At 43.3% G+C, this 15,082-nt stretch overlaps 1 protein-coding gene across 1 annotated transcript in view; it reads right to left on the reverse strand.

Moving 5' to 3' along the window:
• Positions 1-7,772: 7,772 nt before the first annotated feature.
• LOC142652516 (uncharacterized) overlaps positions 7,773-15,082 on the reverse strand; it is a 122,393-nt gene continuing 115,083 nt past the window's right edge. Inside the window, exon 27 of the mRNA XM_075828167.1 lies at positions 7,773-7,963. Coding sequence (XP_075684282.1) covers positions 7,773-7,963 — 191 coding nt within the window. The remainder of the gene's footprint in view (positions 7,964-15,082) is intronic.

Raw genomic sequence — 15,082 nt, forward strand, 5'->3', positions numbered from 1 at the left:
ATCGTACAACCCATTGAAAGCAATGGGCAGATGTTTGTAGGCATAATGGAGCCGTTTTTTCAGGCGTAATATGAGGCGTAAAACGCCTGAATTTCATATGAAAACAGTGCGTGTTTACATACCCTTAGTTTTTTATACATCAGATTATGTTGTTGTTTATAAGGCCTAGTTTACATCGGACTTTGGCCCTACATTAGGCGTGTACGTCGGGAAAGCTCCAAAAGTGTCCATAGTGTCTATTAGCCTCAGTCGGGCTGGTACACATCAGTATACTTGTTTTTTAGGGATGGAATGGCGTAATACACTACACTTTTTGTATTTTTTTTTAACATGGGTGCTTACGGGTGGTGGATGCCACTGTATGTCATCCAACACAGGCCTCTGTTAAACATATATGGACAGTGTTGTCAGGGGCTTCTCCAGGGCCTAAATCCCTGGCCAGATCGTTGCCAATGCTCTGGCCGGGACTCCAGTATTGCAAAAGCTACTGACATCACTGTCCATATATGGACAGTAAGATCAGGAGCTTCCCCGCTTCAGGTAGCACTCTGCCCGGGGGTCATTTGACGTATTCGCCTGTATCTCTCTATACAGAAAACATAGCAGCCTTCCGTCATAGGTACACATCAACATATACTTTAGATGAAAGGAAGGAAACAAGAAGTGAACTAGGTCTAAAGACTACACTTTCCAGAATGTAACTCACCAGAACTAGATCTGTACGCATAATAAACCGGAAGGGAATGCTGTTAGATTTTATGTCAAAAGCCCATGAAATTGTAAGGCCTTGTTCATACAGTGCAGATTTTGCATGCATTTTTTAAGGCAGAACCTAAACAGAAGAAATATATGAAAGAAGGCCTTAAATTGTCTCCTCTCCTGGATCCAATTCTGGTTTTCTCTTAAAAAATTCATGCGAAATCTGCACTGTGTGAACAAGGCCTAAATGCAGGTGTGCAGAACAATAAAAGATCAATTAAGCAACAATATATTGAAGATTCGTTAAAACTTGCACTTCATATTGCTGGAGTAAGATGCACTTGATTTATTAAGAAACACACGCCTCTTATTAAATTCAGCGCATCTTTGGCCGTCCATGCGCCTGAAAGGGAAATCTATGACAGCTGCAAACTGGCGCGGATTTCCGCTACAATTTAAATTATAGTAAATTTGTCAGGCCATTGCCATTTTGCTAAACCCCACCTACTAGTGGCATGGGCAGTACAAATATTGCAAAAATCAAATAATTTTTTTTGTGCATATTCGACAGAAAACTTTCATAGAATCTATGATAAATTCCCCCAATGTATTTACAAAGTTCCTTACATTTTATGTAGATTATACTGTTGGTGAGTGCACACTTTTACCTTATTACTTGACATCAATGAAGACAATTACTATGCTAACCTGTTATAAAGATATAACTAGTACATTCGGTTAAGCAAGGATTATTGTTCACAGTTTTGTTACTGGGTAGATATTTTGTATCCTCAATAATGTAAAATTCAGATTTATCCTAAATCAGTCCCCAAAAAAACCAAGTAGGATAAGACAAACCATTCATTATTTCATTTTAGTTGTAAAGCTGTGAACCAATAATGTTGGTATTTTTACCCCATAGATAGCTTACGCCCTTATGTTTAGGAGGTGTGTATAAGCAGGGCAAAGTGATACTAGAGCAGATAAATCATGGGCAAATCAAATTCCCTGTCGTTGCCTTGTCTGCCTGTGACTACTGCTCTGTAAGCGCAATGCACACTTCCATAAAAGACTTTAAATAAGAATTATTAACAGGCTTATCCCATCATAGAGCGTAATAGAAGGTGACTATGAGCTGCCATCTCTCCATCAGCAACAGAGGGCGAGATACCCTGCTCTCTGCATTGGTAAAGGTCCACACTGTCAGACCTTGACCTATCTGACATTTATGGCATGGACTGTTGGGCACAGTTCACATGGAGTTTTTGGCATTTTGAGGCCTGCAAAAATACTCCGTGTGAACAGGGCCTTAAAGAGGCTCTGTCACCAGATTTTGCAACCCCTATCTGCTATTGCAGCAGATTGGCACTGCAATGTAGATTACAGTAACGTTTTTATTTTTAAAAAACGAGCATTTTTGGCCAAGTTATGACCATTTTTGTAGTTATGCAAATGAGGCTTGCAAAAGTCCAAGTGGGTGTGTTTAAAAGTAAAAGTCCAAGTGGGCGTGTATTATGTGCGTACATCGGGGCGTTTTTAATACTTTCACTAGCTGGGCGCTCTGAAGAGAAGTAACATCCTCTTCTCTTCAGAACGCCCAGCTTCTGACAGTGCAGATCTGTGACGTCACTCACAGGTCCTGCATCGTGTCGGACACATCGGCACCAGAGGCTTCAGTTGATTCTGCAGCAGCATCAGCGTTTGCAGCTAAGATCGACTTACCTGCAAACGCTGATGCTGCTGCAGAATCAACTGTAGCCTCTGGTGCCGATGTGGCCGACACGATGCAGGACCTGTGAGTGACGTCACAGATCTGCACTGTCAGAAGCTGGGCGTTCTGAAGAGAAGTGGATGATACTTCTCTTCAGAGCGCCCAGCTAGTAAAAGTATTAAAAACGCCCCGATGTACGCACATAATACACACCCACTTGGACTTTTACTTTTAAACACACCCACTTGGACTTTTGCAAGCCTCATTTGCATAACTACAAAAATGGTCATAACTTGGCCAAAAATGCTCGTTTTTTAAAAATAAAAACGTTACTGTAATCTACATTGCAGCGCCTATCTGCTGCAATAGCAGATAGGGGTTGCAAAATCTGGTGACAGAGCCTCTTTAATGTACCATAAAAGTCCTTAATGGGAAAATCCCTTTAAGGCCTCATTTACACGAGCGTATTATACGCGCGTGCGACGCGCGTGCTTTTCACGCGTGTCGTACGCACCTATAATAGTCTATGGGGCTGTTTAGACGATGCGTGAATTTTGCGCTGCGTGAGTGCGTTGCGTAAAACTCACGACATGTTCTATATTCTTGCGTTTTTCACACAACACGCACCCATTGACACGCACCCAGTGAAAACAACGCATGCCACACTGACGGTCCTGCGTTGCATGCGCGAAAATCACGCAAGAGCTGTCAAACTCCTGAATGTAAACAGAAAAGCACCACGTGCTTTTCTGGTTACAAACATCCAAACGGAGTGTCAAATTCGAGATGAGCGCACCGAACTTCACCGGGTTCGGCCAAACTCGTTTTGACCGAAACCGGTAAAAAATGTTCGGGTACGCGACGTCAGGAGACAGTCACTGTCCACGGTGCTGAAAGCGTTAAACTGGTTCAGCACCATGGACAGTGACTTCCGCTCCGAAAATCCATGAACCTGTAAAAAAAAAAAGACGTTCTGACTTACCGATAACTCCGGTCCGACCTCCCGGGATGACAGTTCAGTCCAAATGACAGCTGCAGCCAATCACAGGCCAAGCACAGGCTGCAGCCAATCACAGGCCAAGCACAGGCTGCAGCCAATCACAGGCCAAGCACAGGCTGCAGCCAATCACAGGCCAAGCACAGGCTGCAGCCAATCACAGGCTGCAGCGGTCTCATGGACTGCGGCGTCATCCTGGGAGGTGGGGCCGGATGGCAAGAGAGGGACGCGTCACCAAGGCAACGGCCGGGAGCCCGGACTGGGGGAAGCAGGAAGTTCTTGGTAAGTATGAAAGTCTTTTTATTTTCACAGGTTGGTGTATATTGTGATCGGCATTCACTGTCGAGGGTGCTGAAAGAGTTACTGCCGATCAGTTAGCTCTTTCAGCACCTTGGACAGTGACGGGCCTCGACTACCTCATCTCTATGATGGCGGCTGCGTGAAAATCACGCAGCCGCGCATCATGACACACGGAGCTGTCAAATGCCTTTTGCGCGTTTAAAACGCAACAAGGCTGCGTATACGCAGTGCATACGCCATGCATACGCGCGCAAAACGCAGCGTTTTTTGCGCGCGCAAAACGCATACGCTCGTGTAAATGAGGCCTAAGCCTGTAAAGTTTTAGTGCCGTGGTGTTTTTATTCACATAAACCAAGAGGACATACAGTATTATAACCAATTCAAAGTGTTTGTTTTCTTCCTTGTCAAATGTCAAAACATTTCTTCTGCTTAGAAAAAAAACTTTGCACTGAGAAGGGGAAGGGGGAATTCGATTTCTTCACCGCTTTTATTGTACAACTACTATTTTTCACGACTTGATAGATGGCGGCGCGTGTGATTCATGGACACGCTTAGGCCTTATTTACACGAACGTGTTTCACGTCCGTGATACGCGCATGAAAATCACGCGCGTCGCACGGACCTATGTAACTCAATGGGGCCGTTCAGACAGTCCGTGATTTTCACGCAGCGTATGGCCGTACTGCCGTGTGTCGTGTGTGATTCGCGCTACAGTTGTTAAATAAATGAAGGGAAAAAAAAGCACCACAGTCATTGCAGTTTCTAAGCATCAAAACTGCGTGTCATAAGCATGGCATATGCGTGAAAATCACGCAGCCACGCACCAAACACTTATGACACACGGAGCTGCAAACGCCCACGTTTGTGTGAATTTCGCCTTAGTCTTTCAGAGCGAGAGACACTCTTTGTAGACACTCTCCGCAGAAAACGCCAGAAATTTCAAGCGCTTTTTTACATTTCTATAGAAATGGCAGCATAAAACACTGTACCTAGAGCACCGTACAAAAATGCTACCTAAAATGACAAAAGTTAAAACGCTGTGTTTGCAGACTTTTTCATATATTACTAATATCTGGCTGCAACAAAAAGGAAAAAACTGCAAAAAAGGTAGCGGAAAATGCATCAAAACGTTGTGTGTGAAACCGACCTAAAAGGTTTTTGAAAATAGTTTTTTTTAACCCCTTAGTGACCACCAATACGCCTTTTTACATTGGTCACTAAGGGGCCTTAGGCTAGGCTGACGCCTTTTCACGTTCGCCTAGTCTAAGTCCTGCACGGGTCTCCCGTGCAGGCTGGAGCCGGGGCTCTGCTGTCTGATGACAGCTGAGCTCCTGCTCCAACGCCCGCGATCGAAGTTTACTTAGATCGCGGCCGTTTAACCCGTTAAATGCCGCCGTCAATAGCGACCGCGGCATTTAACTTTGTTTACAGAGGGAGTGCGCTCCCTCTGTCACCCATCGGCGGCCCGCGAATGCAATCGCGGGTCTCCGATGGGGTGTCATGGCAGCCGGGGGCTTGATAAAAGCCCCCAGGTCTGCCCTGGACATATGCCTGTTAGGAAGCGCCGGAGGCACGTCCTAACAGATTGCCTGTCAGATTTACACTGACAGGCAATAATGCTCTGGTATACGAAGTATACCAAAGCATTGTAGCAGCGATCTGAAGATCGCATAGTAAAGTCCCCTAGTGGGACTAGTGAAATAAAGAATAAATGTGAAATAAATATTATTAATAAAAGTTACAGTAAAAAAATAAATAAAACCATTTTTTTCCATAAAAAGTGGTTTTATTTAGTAAAAGTGTAAAAAATAAATAAAAGTACACATATATGGTTTCGCCGTGACCGTAATGACTCCATTAATAAAGTTAATATGTAATTTAAACTGCAAGGTGAACACCGTAAAAAAAAAACGCAAAAAAACATGGCGAAATTGCCATTTTTTTCCATTGCCCCCCAAAAAAGTTATAATAAAAATGAATCAATAAGTCCCATGCACCCCAAAACAGTACCAATCAAAACTACGTCTTGTCCCGCAGAAAACAAGCCCAAAAAATCACTACATTGATGGAAAAATAAAAAAGTTACGTCTCTTGGAAAGCAACGATGCAAAAACAAATAATTTTAGTTCAAAAGTGTTTTTATTGTGCAAAAGTCGTAAAACATAAAAATCCTCTACATATGTGATATCGCCGTAATCGTACCGACCCATAGAATAAAGGTAACATGTTATTTACGCCGCACAGTGAACGGCGTCAATTTAAAAACGCATAGAACAATGGCGGAATTTCAGTTTTTTTTTTTTATAATCCCCCCAAAAAAGCTAATAAAAGTTAATAAAAAATATGTACCCAAAAATGGTGCTATTAAAAAGTACAACTAATCCTGCAAAAAACAAGTCCTCATACAGCTATGTAGACGAAAAAATAAAAAAGTTATAGCTCTTTGAATGCGACTATAGAAAAACGTAAAAAATGGCTTGTCATTAGGGCCTAAAATGGGCTGGTCACTAAGGGGTTAAACCAGAAAACCCCTTTAAACGCACAGTACTCTAGAAGATCACATTTGGAAGACTTCAAACATTGTACATTATTTATCTCATCCAGAGTTCATCAGCTCTGATCCAGTGTCTTCAGAGCATGTCAGCAGATTTTTTTAAATTAAAAAATTTCTCCCACGACAAAAATGATAAGGACGCAAGTACTTTAGTAAAAGTAATACGATATCAAAGTCTTTCTTAGGGCTCATTCACACGAGCGTGAATCTCAGCTGTGTGTTGGAACAATGCACAGCACACGGACCCGTTGATTTCAATGGGGCCGTTCACACATGCAGGAGTTTTCACGCAGCGAATGTCCATTGCGTGAAACTCACTGCATGTCCTATATTGGTGCGTTTTACGCACCTAGCCGCCCATTGAATTCAATGGGTGTGTGAAAACCACGGACAGCACACGGACGCATATCCGTGTGCTGTCCGTGTTTTATGCATCAATTGCATTGAAAAAAAAAAAAGAAGTGCCTGCGAGTGCATGAAAATCACATGCACTCGCAAAGCACACTGATGCGAAACGCAACGCACAGATTTGCCCGCAGTTTTTACGCGCGGAAATCTGTCACTCTCGTGTGAATGTAGCCTTAGGTTATGTTTACACATAGTGTAAACGCTGCAGATTTTCCACAACAGATAACATTGCAGAAAATCGGCAGCGTACAGTAGCAACAGAGTGGATGAGATTTGAACAAATCTCATCCACACGCTGTGGAAAAAATCAGCTGAAAAAAGTTCATTAATTGATCTGCGGTGCATTTTTTAAATCTGCGGCATGTCTTTTTATGCTGCGGAAACGCTGCTCTTCTGGTGCGGGTTTTACCTCAATGGGAAGGAAAAACCCGCAACTAAAAGCACGTGATGCAATTTATGCAGCGGAAAAGCTGCGATTCTGCCGGAAAAAATCAATTCAGAAAAAACAAAAACCTTTTTTTATGTATAAAATTGATATAAAGGTAATATTATGCTCAGGCGTTATCATAGCGATGCTTTCTTCTGTTCTCCGTCCAGGCCGGCCTCCTGGGATGACATTTTATCCCATGTGACTGCTGCAGCCAATCAAAGGCTGCAGCAATCACATGGGCTGCAGTGTCATTCTAGGAGGCCGGCCTGGACGGAGAACAGAAGAAAGCATCGTTATGATAACGACCGGGGGTAAGTATTAGTTTTTTTTTTTTTTTCTTAACCACTCCTTTCTGAGGCGGAGATTCCACCTGAAAAACTTCAAAACAATTTGCGCCGTTTTTTGGGGCGGAATTCCCTGCAGGTTCCAGGATGGATACGCGGTGTACTTTTATGTAGCGCATCTGCCCTGTGTGAACATAGCATCACACTAAGAAGGGAAAGTATTTTTGATGATGGCAGTGTACCTAGAAGCAAAATGCAAGACGTAAAGATATCAGTGCAAGATGTGTACTGTACAAACCCTCCACTGAACATCATAACATGTCAAATAGTTCCTTTTCCTGAAATGATATGCAGGTTGAAGTCTTTAAAATGATTAGACTTTTCCAGATTCAGAAGTTTGGTCCTTTTCTGAAAGGGTCATCCCTAACTCCGTATGCAGAAAGACAGGACGAGAGGTCACAAACTCCAGCATTTCCAGGAAATCCTCGCTTTCCTGGAGTTCCAGGTACTCCATTTTTCCCTGGATTTCCTGGAGACCCAATCAGTCCTTCTCCATTGCTTCCATTAATTCCAGGTAATCCTGCAAGGTAATAATACAAATTACTTCCTCTAAATTACCGTTGTGTTAATAGTCAAATTTCCTTTTTTTTTTTACGGAAAATTGCACACTACTTGAGCATGGTAGATTGTTCTTAACGTGTTTTTTTTTATATAAGTAGTTACTGCAATTACTAATGTAACTTGTATTCTGATTAGAATTTTTTAAAAAGATTGCACCAAGACAACTTTTTTTAACTTTTATGGACCCATACATGAGACAGGACGTAAACCTAAGGCTGGGTTCACACGACCTATTTTCCAGTACATCCCTCATGACAGCACTACAGGAGGTTGCCCTCTTGACCTCTGTAGGGACAGGAAGACAGAGAGGTTAAAAGGCCCCTCCCACCACCCACTTGCCAGTGTTCTTCCTGTCCCCACAAGGGTCAGGAGCAGAGAGCGTCGCTCCTGTATTAGTGCAGGAAAAAACTCGGGCAGGGGGCAAGATCGGGGGGTCCGTGCACTCCCCCTTCTCTTCCCCCTAAAGCCCAGGCTAACACCCCTCATACGACGGGTCCCTTAGCTCCCTCCCTAAGACACCTACCGGAGGAATCCTAGGCAGGGTTCTGGTAGTGTGTGGGGGCTGGGGTTTCCCAAGCAGGCTTCGGCCGGACCGCGGACCAGGCGGGGACCGGCAGCTCCATAGGCATGGACGCACCGGCAGGGATCCTCGCTGCACCGCATAGCAAGCCTTAGCGCCGGCTATGGCGGCTGCACTCCAGGTACACGCTGGACGAATAGCCGACCGGATATGACGTCGGGCTACTTCCGGTCCGCGGCCATCTTGGAAGGCGGGAAATTCAAAACGCCCGCATTTAAAGGGACACGCACAGGTATGTAGTTAGAGCTGATAACTCTAACTTGGATTTATTTTTTGTGGTTTGCATATTGCATTGCCTGTTACCTGTCGCGATATGGAACTTCCTCGTCCTGATGGAACTCCAGATATGTCCCAGGGTCACGTGAGTCTCACCCTTGGGGAAGGGTATGACCCCTTATGTATGTACACCATACTTTACCTACCTTCTGTTTTCTCTAGGAAAAAGATTTCTCTCAGAGACAAACTGATAAAAAGAAGGTTAAAAAATGTGCGACTTGTGCAAAAAAATTGCCAGAGTCCCATAAAAAACAATTGTGTCAGGATTGTATTGCCAAAATACTAAAGGAGGAACAACCAACGTTCATGTCCGAACTTAGGACTATGATTCGTGAGGAAGTGGGTCAGTCAGTAGCCTCCCTCACCCCTCCGCAAGAAACTCCCTCACACTCCCGGGCAAAAAGACCACGGATTGAAGTGGATCAAAAATATTGGCCTCCTTCTCAGGGGTCGGACTCTGAACAGGAGTGCTATTACCTATCGGAAGATGAGTTAGAAGAAAGAGACGAACTCTTACCTTCAACTTCTTCCACTCAAGAGAAAAAATTTTTCTTCTCTTCCGAGATGTCTGATACCCTAATTCAAGCAATACGGGAAACTATGGATATTCCCGAAGTGGACCAACCACATACCATCCAGGATGAGATGTTTGGAGGTCTAACGGGAAAGAAAACAAGGGTTTTTCCGGTAAACGAAAATCTTAAAAGAATGGTGACAACTGAATGGGAAGATTCAGAAAAAAGGCTCTTCATTTCAAGAGATTTTAAGAAAAGACTTCTCTTTGATCCAGAGGACACTAAGCCTTGGGATGAAATCCCAAAAGTAGATGTCCCAGTCGCCAGGGTTGCTAAAAAAAACGCAATCCCCTTTGAAGATTCCTCTCAGTTGAGGGACGCCATGGACCGAAAGGCAGACGGACTACTAAAAAGAGCGTGGGAATCTTCCTCGGCCTTGATCTCAACTAATATCGCGGCCACATCAGTAGCAAGAGCAATGTTCATATGGCTAAACCAGCTAGAGACCCATCTGATGATGAAGACATCACGACAAGAGCTACTAGAATCTCTACCTTTACTAAAAATGGCAACCGGATTCTTAGTAGACGCTTCAGCGGAATCTATTAGATTTGCTGCCAGGAATGGGGCTCTCTCAAATGCTGCTAGAAGAGCATTATGGCTCAAAATGTGGTCAGGAGATACTAAGTCCAAAAACAAGTTGTGTTCTATCCCATTTACAGGGTCTCTGATGTTCGGTCCTCTCCTTGATAACATACTGGAGAGTGCAACAGATAGAAAAAAGGGGTTTCCTGAAGAGAAACCAAAAAAACCCCCTCAATTTGGAAGATTTCGCCAACAGAGGGATCCTACTTCACAGAACTACAGCGGGAAAGGGAAGTCCGGTCGCTGGAGTTACCCCAAAGGGAAAAGGGGTCGAGGATATCTCCTTAACCCAAATAATTCATTCCAGCCCTCAAAGCAATGACGCCAAGAGTGTGGGGGGAAGACTCCTACAATTTTATCCCGAATGGTCGAGAATAACCCAGAACCCCTGGGTTCTAAAGATAATAGAAGAAGGATACAAAATAGAATTTTCCTCCATTCCTCCAGAGAAATTCCTAATAACCCAGTACCAAGCAAAAGATCTTCATCAGGTACTTATCCAGGACGTCCAGAAATTACTCAGATTGAGAGCCATTTCCCCAGTTCCCCACAACGAGATATGCAAGGGCCACTATTCGAAAATCTTCTTGGTCAAAAAACCAGATGGTTCCTACAGGACAATAATCAACCTGAAGTTCCTAAACAAATGGGTGAATTATCGGAAATTCAAGATGGAGTCTATCAGATCGACTACTCCTCTAATAAGGGAAGAGGCATCAATGTGTACGATCGATTTAAAGGATGCGTATTATCACGTTCCTATCCACCCCGCGTACCAGAGATTCCTCAGATTCGCAATTCAGGACGGTCCTTCCATTCTCCACTTCCAGTTTGTCTGCCTCCCCTTCGGCCTTTCCTCCGCCCCCAGAATTTTTACAAAAATTATGGCAGAGATCATGGCATTCATAAGAAGTCAAGGTATAGTAATTATCCCATATCTAGACGACTTCTTGTTGACAGCAGATACTCCTGCTATCTTAGTCAGTCATCAGTCACAGGTTCTTTCCCTACTACAAAAATTGGGATGGATAATCAACTTTCAGAAGTCGAGTCTTCCTCCCCAGAAACAGAAGGTCTTCTTAGGAGAACTGCTAGACTCCTCCCTTCAACATTCCTTCCTCCCAAGAGAGAAACAAATACTCCTACTGGCAGAAGTAAGAAAATTTTGGGGGAAAGACGCCTGTTCCATAAGGGAATGTATGCGGATGTTGGGAATGATGACATCTTGCATCCAATCTATTCCATGGAGCCAATTTCACTCCAGACCCTTACAGAATCTGATCTTATCCCGGTGGGATCGAAAACAAAACTCCCTGAATTTAAAAATGCAAATTTCCGAGACTGTGAAATCATCTCTCCTGTGGTGGCTCTGCACAAACAACATAGACAAGGGAGTCCCCTGGAGAACTTCTCCTTATGTAGTGATTACCACAGATGCCAGCAAACACGGCTGGGGGTCAGTAATCCAAGACCAACACTTTCAGGGCACATGGACTGGTCAAATGAAGATGATGTCTTCAAACTTCAAAGAACTAAGAGCTGTATGGGAGACACTTATAAGAGCTTCACCCACCATAAAAGGGAAGCATATAAGAATTTTATCGGACAACACGACAGCAGTGTCCTTTCTTCGCCATCAAGGGGGAACAAGACACACTCTTCTTCAGGGCCTCTCTGCACAAATTTTCAGTTGGGCAGAAGAAAACGTCCTATCAGTCACGGCAGTCCACCTAAAAGGCTCAGAGAACCTATCAGCAGATTTCCTGAGTCGGAAAAAAGTAGACCCAGGAGAATGGTCCCTAAACAAGGAAGTCTTTCGTTGCCTAACCCGAAATTGGGGTTATCCACAAATAGACCTGTTTGCCACGAGGAAAAACACTCAAGTAGAGACATTCTTCTCCCTAAATCTCAGAGACAACCCATTGGGAGTAGATGCATTGTCCCAACACTGGGACATGGATCTGGCCTATGCCTTTCCTCCGTTTCCTCTAATACCAATGGTATTAAGAAAAATCCAGGAAGATTTGACAAAGCTCATCATTATTCTTCCCTATTGGCCGAAAAGAAGTTGGTTTCCAATCGTACAATACCTAGCGTTGGAAGATCCTATCATGCTCCCAGTCAAGGAGAATCTTCTCTCCCAGGGTCCCTTATTCTTCCAGGGAATAGAGACTCTGAAATTGTCAGCCTGGATCCTGAAAGGCAGATCTTGAGGAACCACGGTCTGTCAGACGAGATCCAAAAGACCAACAAGAAGAAAAATTCCATTGCCTGGATGTCAGGCGAACAATTCTTCAGTATCTGGATAGAACCTCCTCCTGGAGACGAGATAAAAATCTATTTGTCCTATTCGGGGGAAAGAATAGAGGAAAGAAAGCCTCAAAAGGCTCTCTAGCGAGATGGGTAAAAACCACCATACAAGAAGCCTACAAGTCCCAAGGACTATGTGCCCCACAAGGCATCAGAGCCCATTCAACAAGGGCAGTCTCGGCATCCTGGGCAGAAAGAAGAGAAGCCTCTATTGACCAAATCTGCAAAGCTGCCACTTGGTCAAGCCATCATACGTTTTACAAACATTATAGACTCGATGTGCTGTCCGATACGGATTTAAGTTTTGGACGGAAAGTCCTCCAATCCATAGTCCCGCCCTGAGCATTATAATCTGGTATTGCTCCTGTAGTGCTGTCATGAGGGATGTACTGGAAAATAGCAATTAGACCTACCGGTAATTGTATTTCCAGGAATCCATCATGACAGCACCATTATATTCCCTCCCTTATTGAATTCTGATTTGTGCATTTAACATGTCAGTTATTATCCCTAGAAATAAAATAGGGTTGCATCCATCCTGGTGTAGTAATTGAAAAACACTGGCAAGTGGGTGGTGGGAGGGGCCTTTTAACCTCTCTGTCTTCCTGTCCCTACAGAGGTCAAGAGGGCAACCTCCTGTAGTGCTGTCATGATGGATTCCTGGAAATACAATTACCGGTAGGTCTAATTGCTATTTTTAGGCGTTAACGAGGCGTATTATGCCTCGATTTATGCCTGAAAATACGGCTACAATATGTCGGCAAACATCTGCCCATTCATTTGAATGGGTTTGCCGACGTACTGTGCCGACGACCAGTAATTTACCAGTAACGACGACGCGTAAAATGACTGCCTCGGCAAAGAAGTGCAGGGCACTTCTTTGAAACATAATTTGAGCCGTTTTTCATTGAAGTCAATGAAGAGCAGCTCAAGATTTACGAGCGTCAAAGATGCTTCGCATAATGCGAGGAGGAGCTTTTACGTCTGAAACGAGGCAGCTGTTTTCTCCTGAAAACAGTCTGTCTTTTCAGACGTAAAAGGAAGCTAGCGTGTGCACATACCCAAAGAGGTGGAAGGTCCCATCCATATCTATAGAGAATTACAGTGCATACTCATCCTGCTCTCTGGCCAAGAAGGAAAATTTGAAGGCCATCATTCTTGGCACATAGGTCAGACCTACACCCAGCTTTATTTTATGACTTATCTCATTGACAGGTTATAAAAGTAAAAATTAGATTTTTCCATTCAATAAAATCACACCATATAAATATCTAGAAAGGTGTGTATACCATTATCTTCATTTTTTTGTTAACCTTTGCACCCGATATCCTGTATTATTTTTGTTTACTTAAAGAGGTATTCCAAATAAAAAGATTTATGACCTATTCTCTGGATCTGTAATAAATGCTAGAATGGTGGGGGTCCAAGTGCTGGGATCCTCGTTGCTAGTTTTCGTCAGTGCCATAGACTTTGAATGGAGCGTCAGGGTGCATGTCTGACCGCTTCTCCATTCAAACTCCTCCTAGCTACGGTTGTGTGTCCAGTGGATAGGCACTAAATGCTTTTGGCTGGAACACTCACTTAAAGTGTAGCTAAACGTTTGACAAACTTCTGATATGTCATAGTGACATGTCAGAAGTTTGGATTGGTGGGGGCCCGAGCACTGAGACCCCCACCAATCGCTAGAACAAAGCAGCTAAAGCGCTCAGGCGCTTCGTGTCTGTTCGGCTTTTTCCGTAAATAAATGTAACGGTGTACGGACTCAATAGAAAGTCTATGAGCTCGTACTCCGATACATCGGCTTTCCGGAAAAAGCCGAACAGACACGAAGCAGCTGAGCGCTCACACGAGCACTTCAGCTGCTTCGTTCTAAAAGTTTAGCTACACTTGAAGTTAGGTATCTACCGTATTTTTCGGACTATAAGACGCACCTGACTATACGACGCACCCAGGTTTTAGACAACAGAAAATAAGAAAAAAAATTCATATTTTACTACTTTTACAAAGAAAAAATTATTGGTTAAAAAAAATAATTTGAGAGCCATAACTTTTATATTTTTTCATCGTTTGAGCGGTGTGAGGGCTTATTTTTTGCGGGACGAGCTGTAGTTTTTATTAGCACCATTTTTTGGTACATACGATTTTTTTTATCACTTTTTATTTTATTCTTTTTAGCGCTATGGTGACAAAAAATAAAACAACGATTCTGGGGTTTTAAATTATTTTTTTGTACGCCGTTCACCGTACGAGTCAAATAATGCTATATTGTAATAGTTTCGGACTTATACGGACGCAGCGATACCAATTTTTTTTATTCTTTTATTTTTACATTGTGCTCGGGGAAAAATGGGAAAATGTTTTTTTTTTTTTTTTTACTTTTTAATATTTTTTTACCCTCCTGAAAATGTTTAACTTTTTTTTTTACACATTTTATAAGTTCCCCTAGGGGACTAAACCAGATCATTAGCTCGATTGTACAATACACTGCAATACATGGATGAGTTATGGAAACAGCGTAACTCACTGAGCTACGCTGTTTTCGTAACTCCTATAGTAGTAAATGGCAGTTACAGAAGCAGCGTAGCATGCTACGCTGTTTCTGTAACTACTATTCAATTCTTTGGGAGTTACGGAAACAGCGTAGTTCAAGGAGTTACGCTGTTTCCGTAACTTGACCATGTACGCTGTTTTTGTAGCTACCGTGTTCCGGAAACAGCATAGCTCGCAGTGCCACGCTATTTCCGTAACTCCC

The sequence above is a fragment of the Rhinoderma darwinii genome, chromosome 5 (assembly GCF_050947455.1).
Source record: "Rhinoderma darwinii isolate aRhiDar2 chromosome 5, aRhiDar2.hap1, whole genome shotgun sequence".
NCBI lineage: Eukaryota > Metazoa > Chordata > Amphibia > Anura > Rhinodermatidae > Rhinoderma > Rhinoderma darwinii.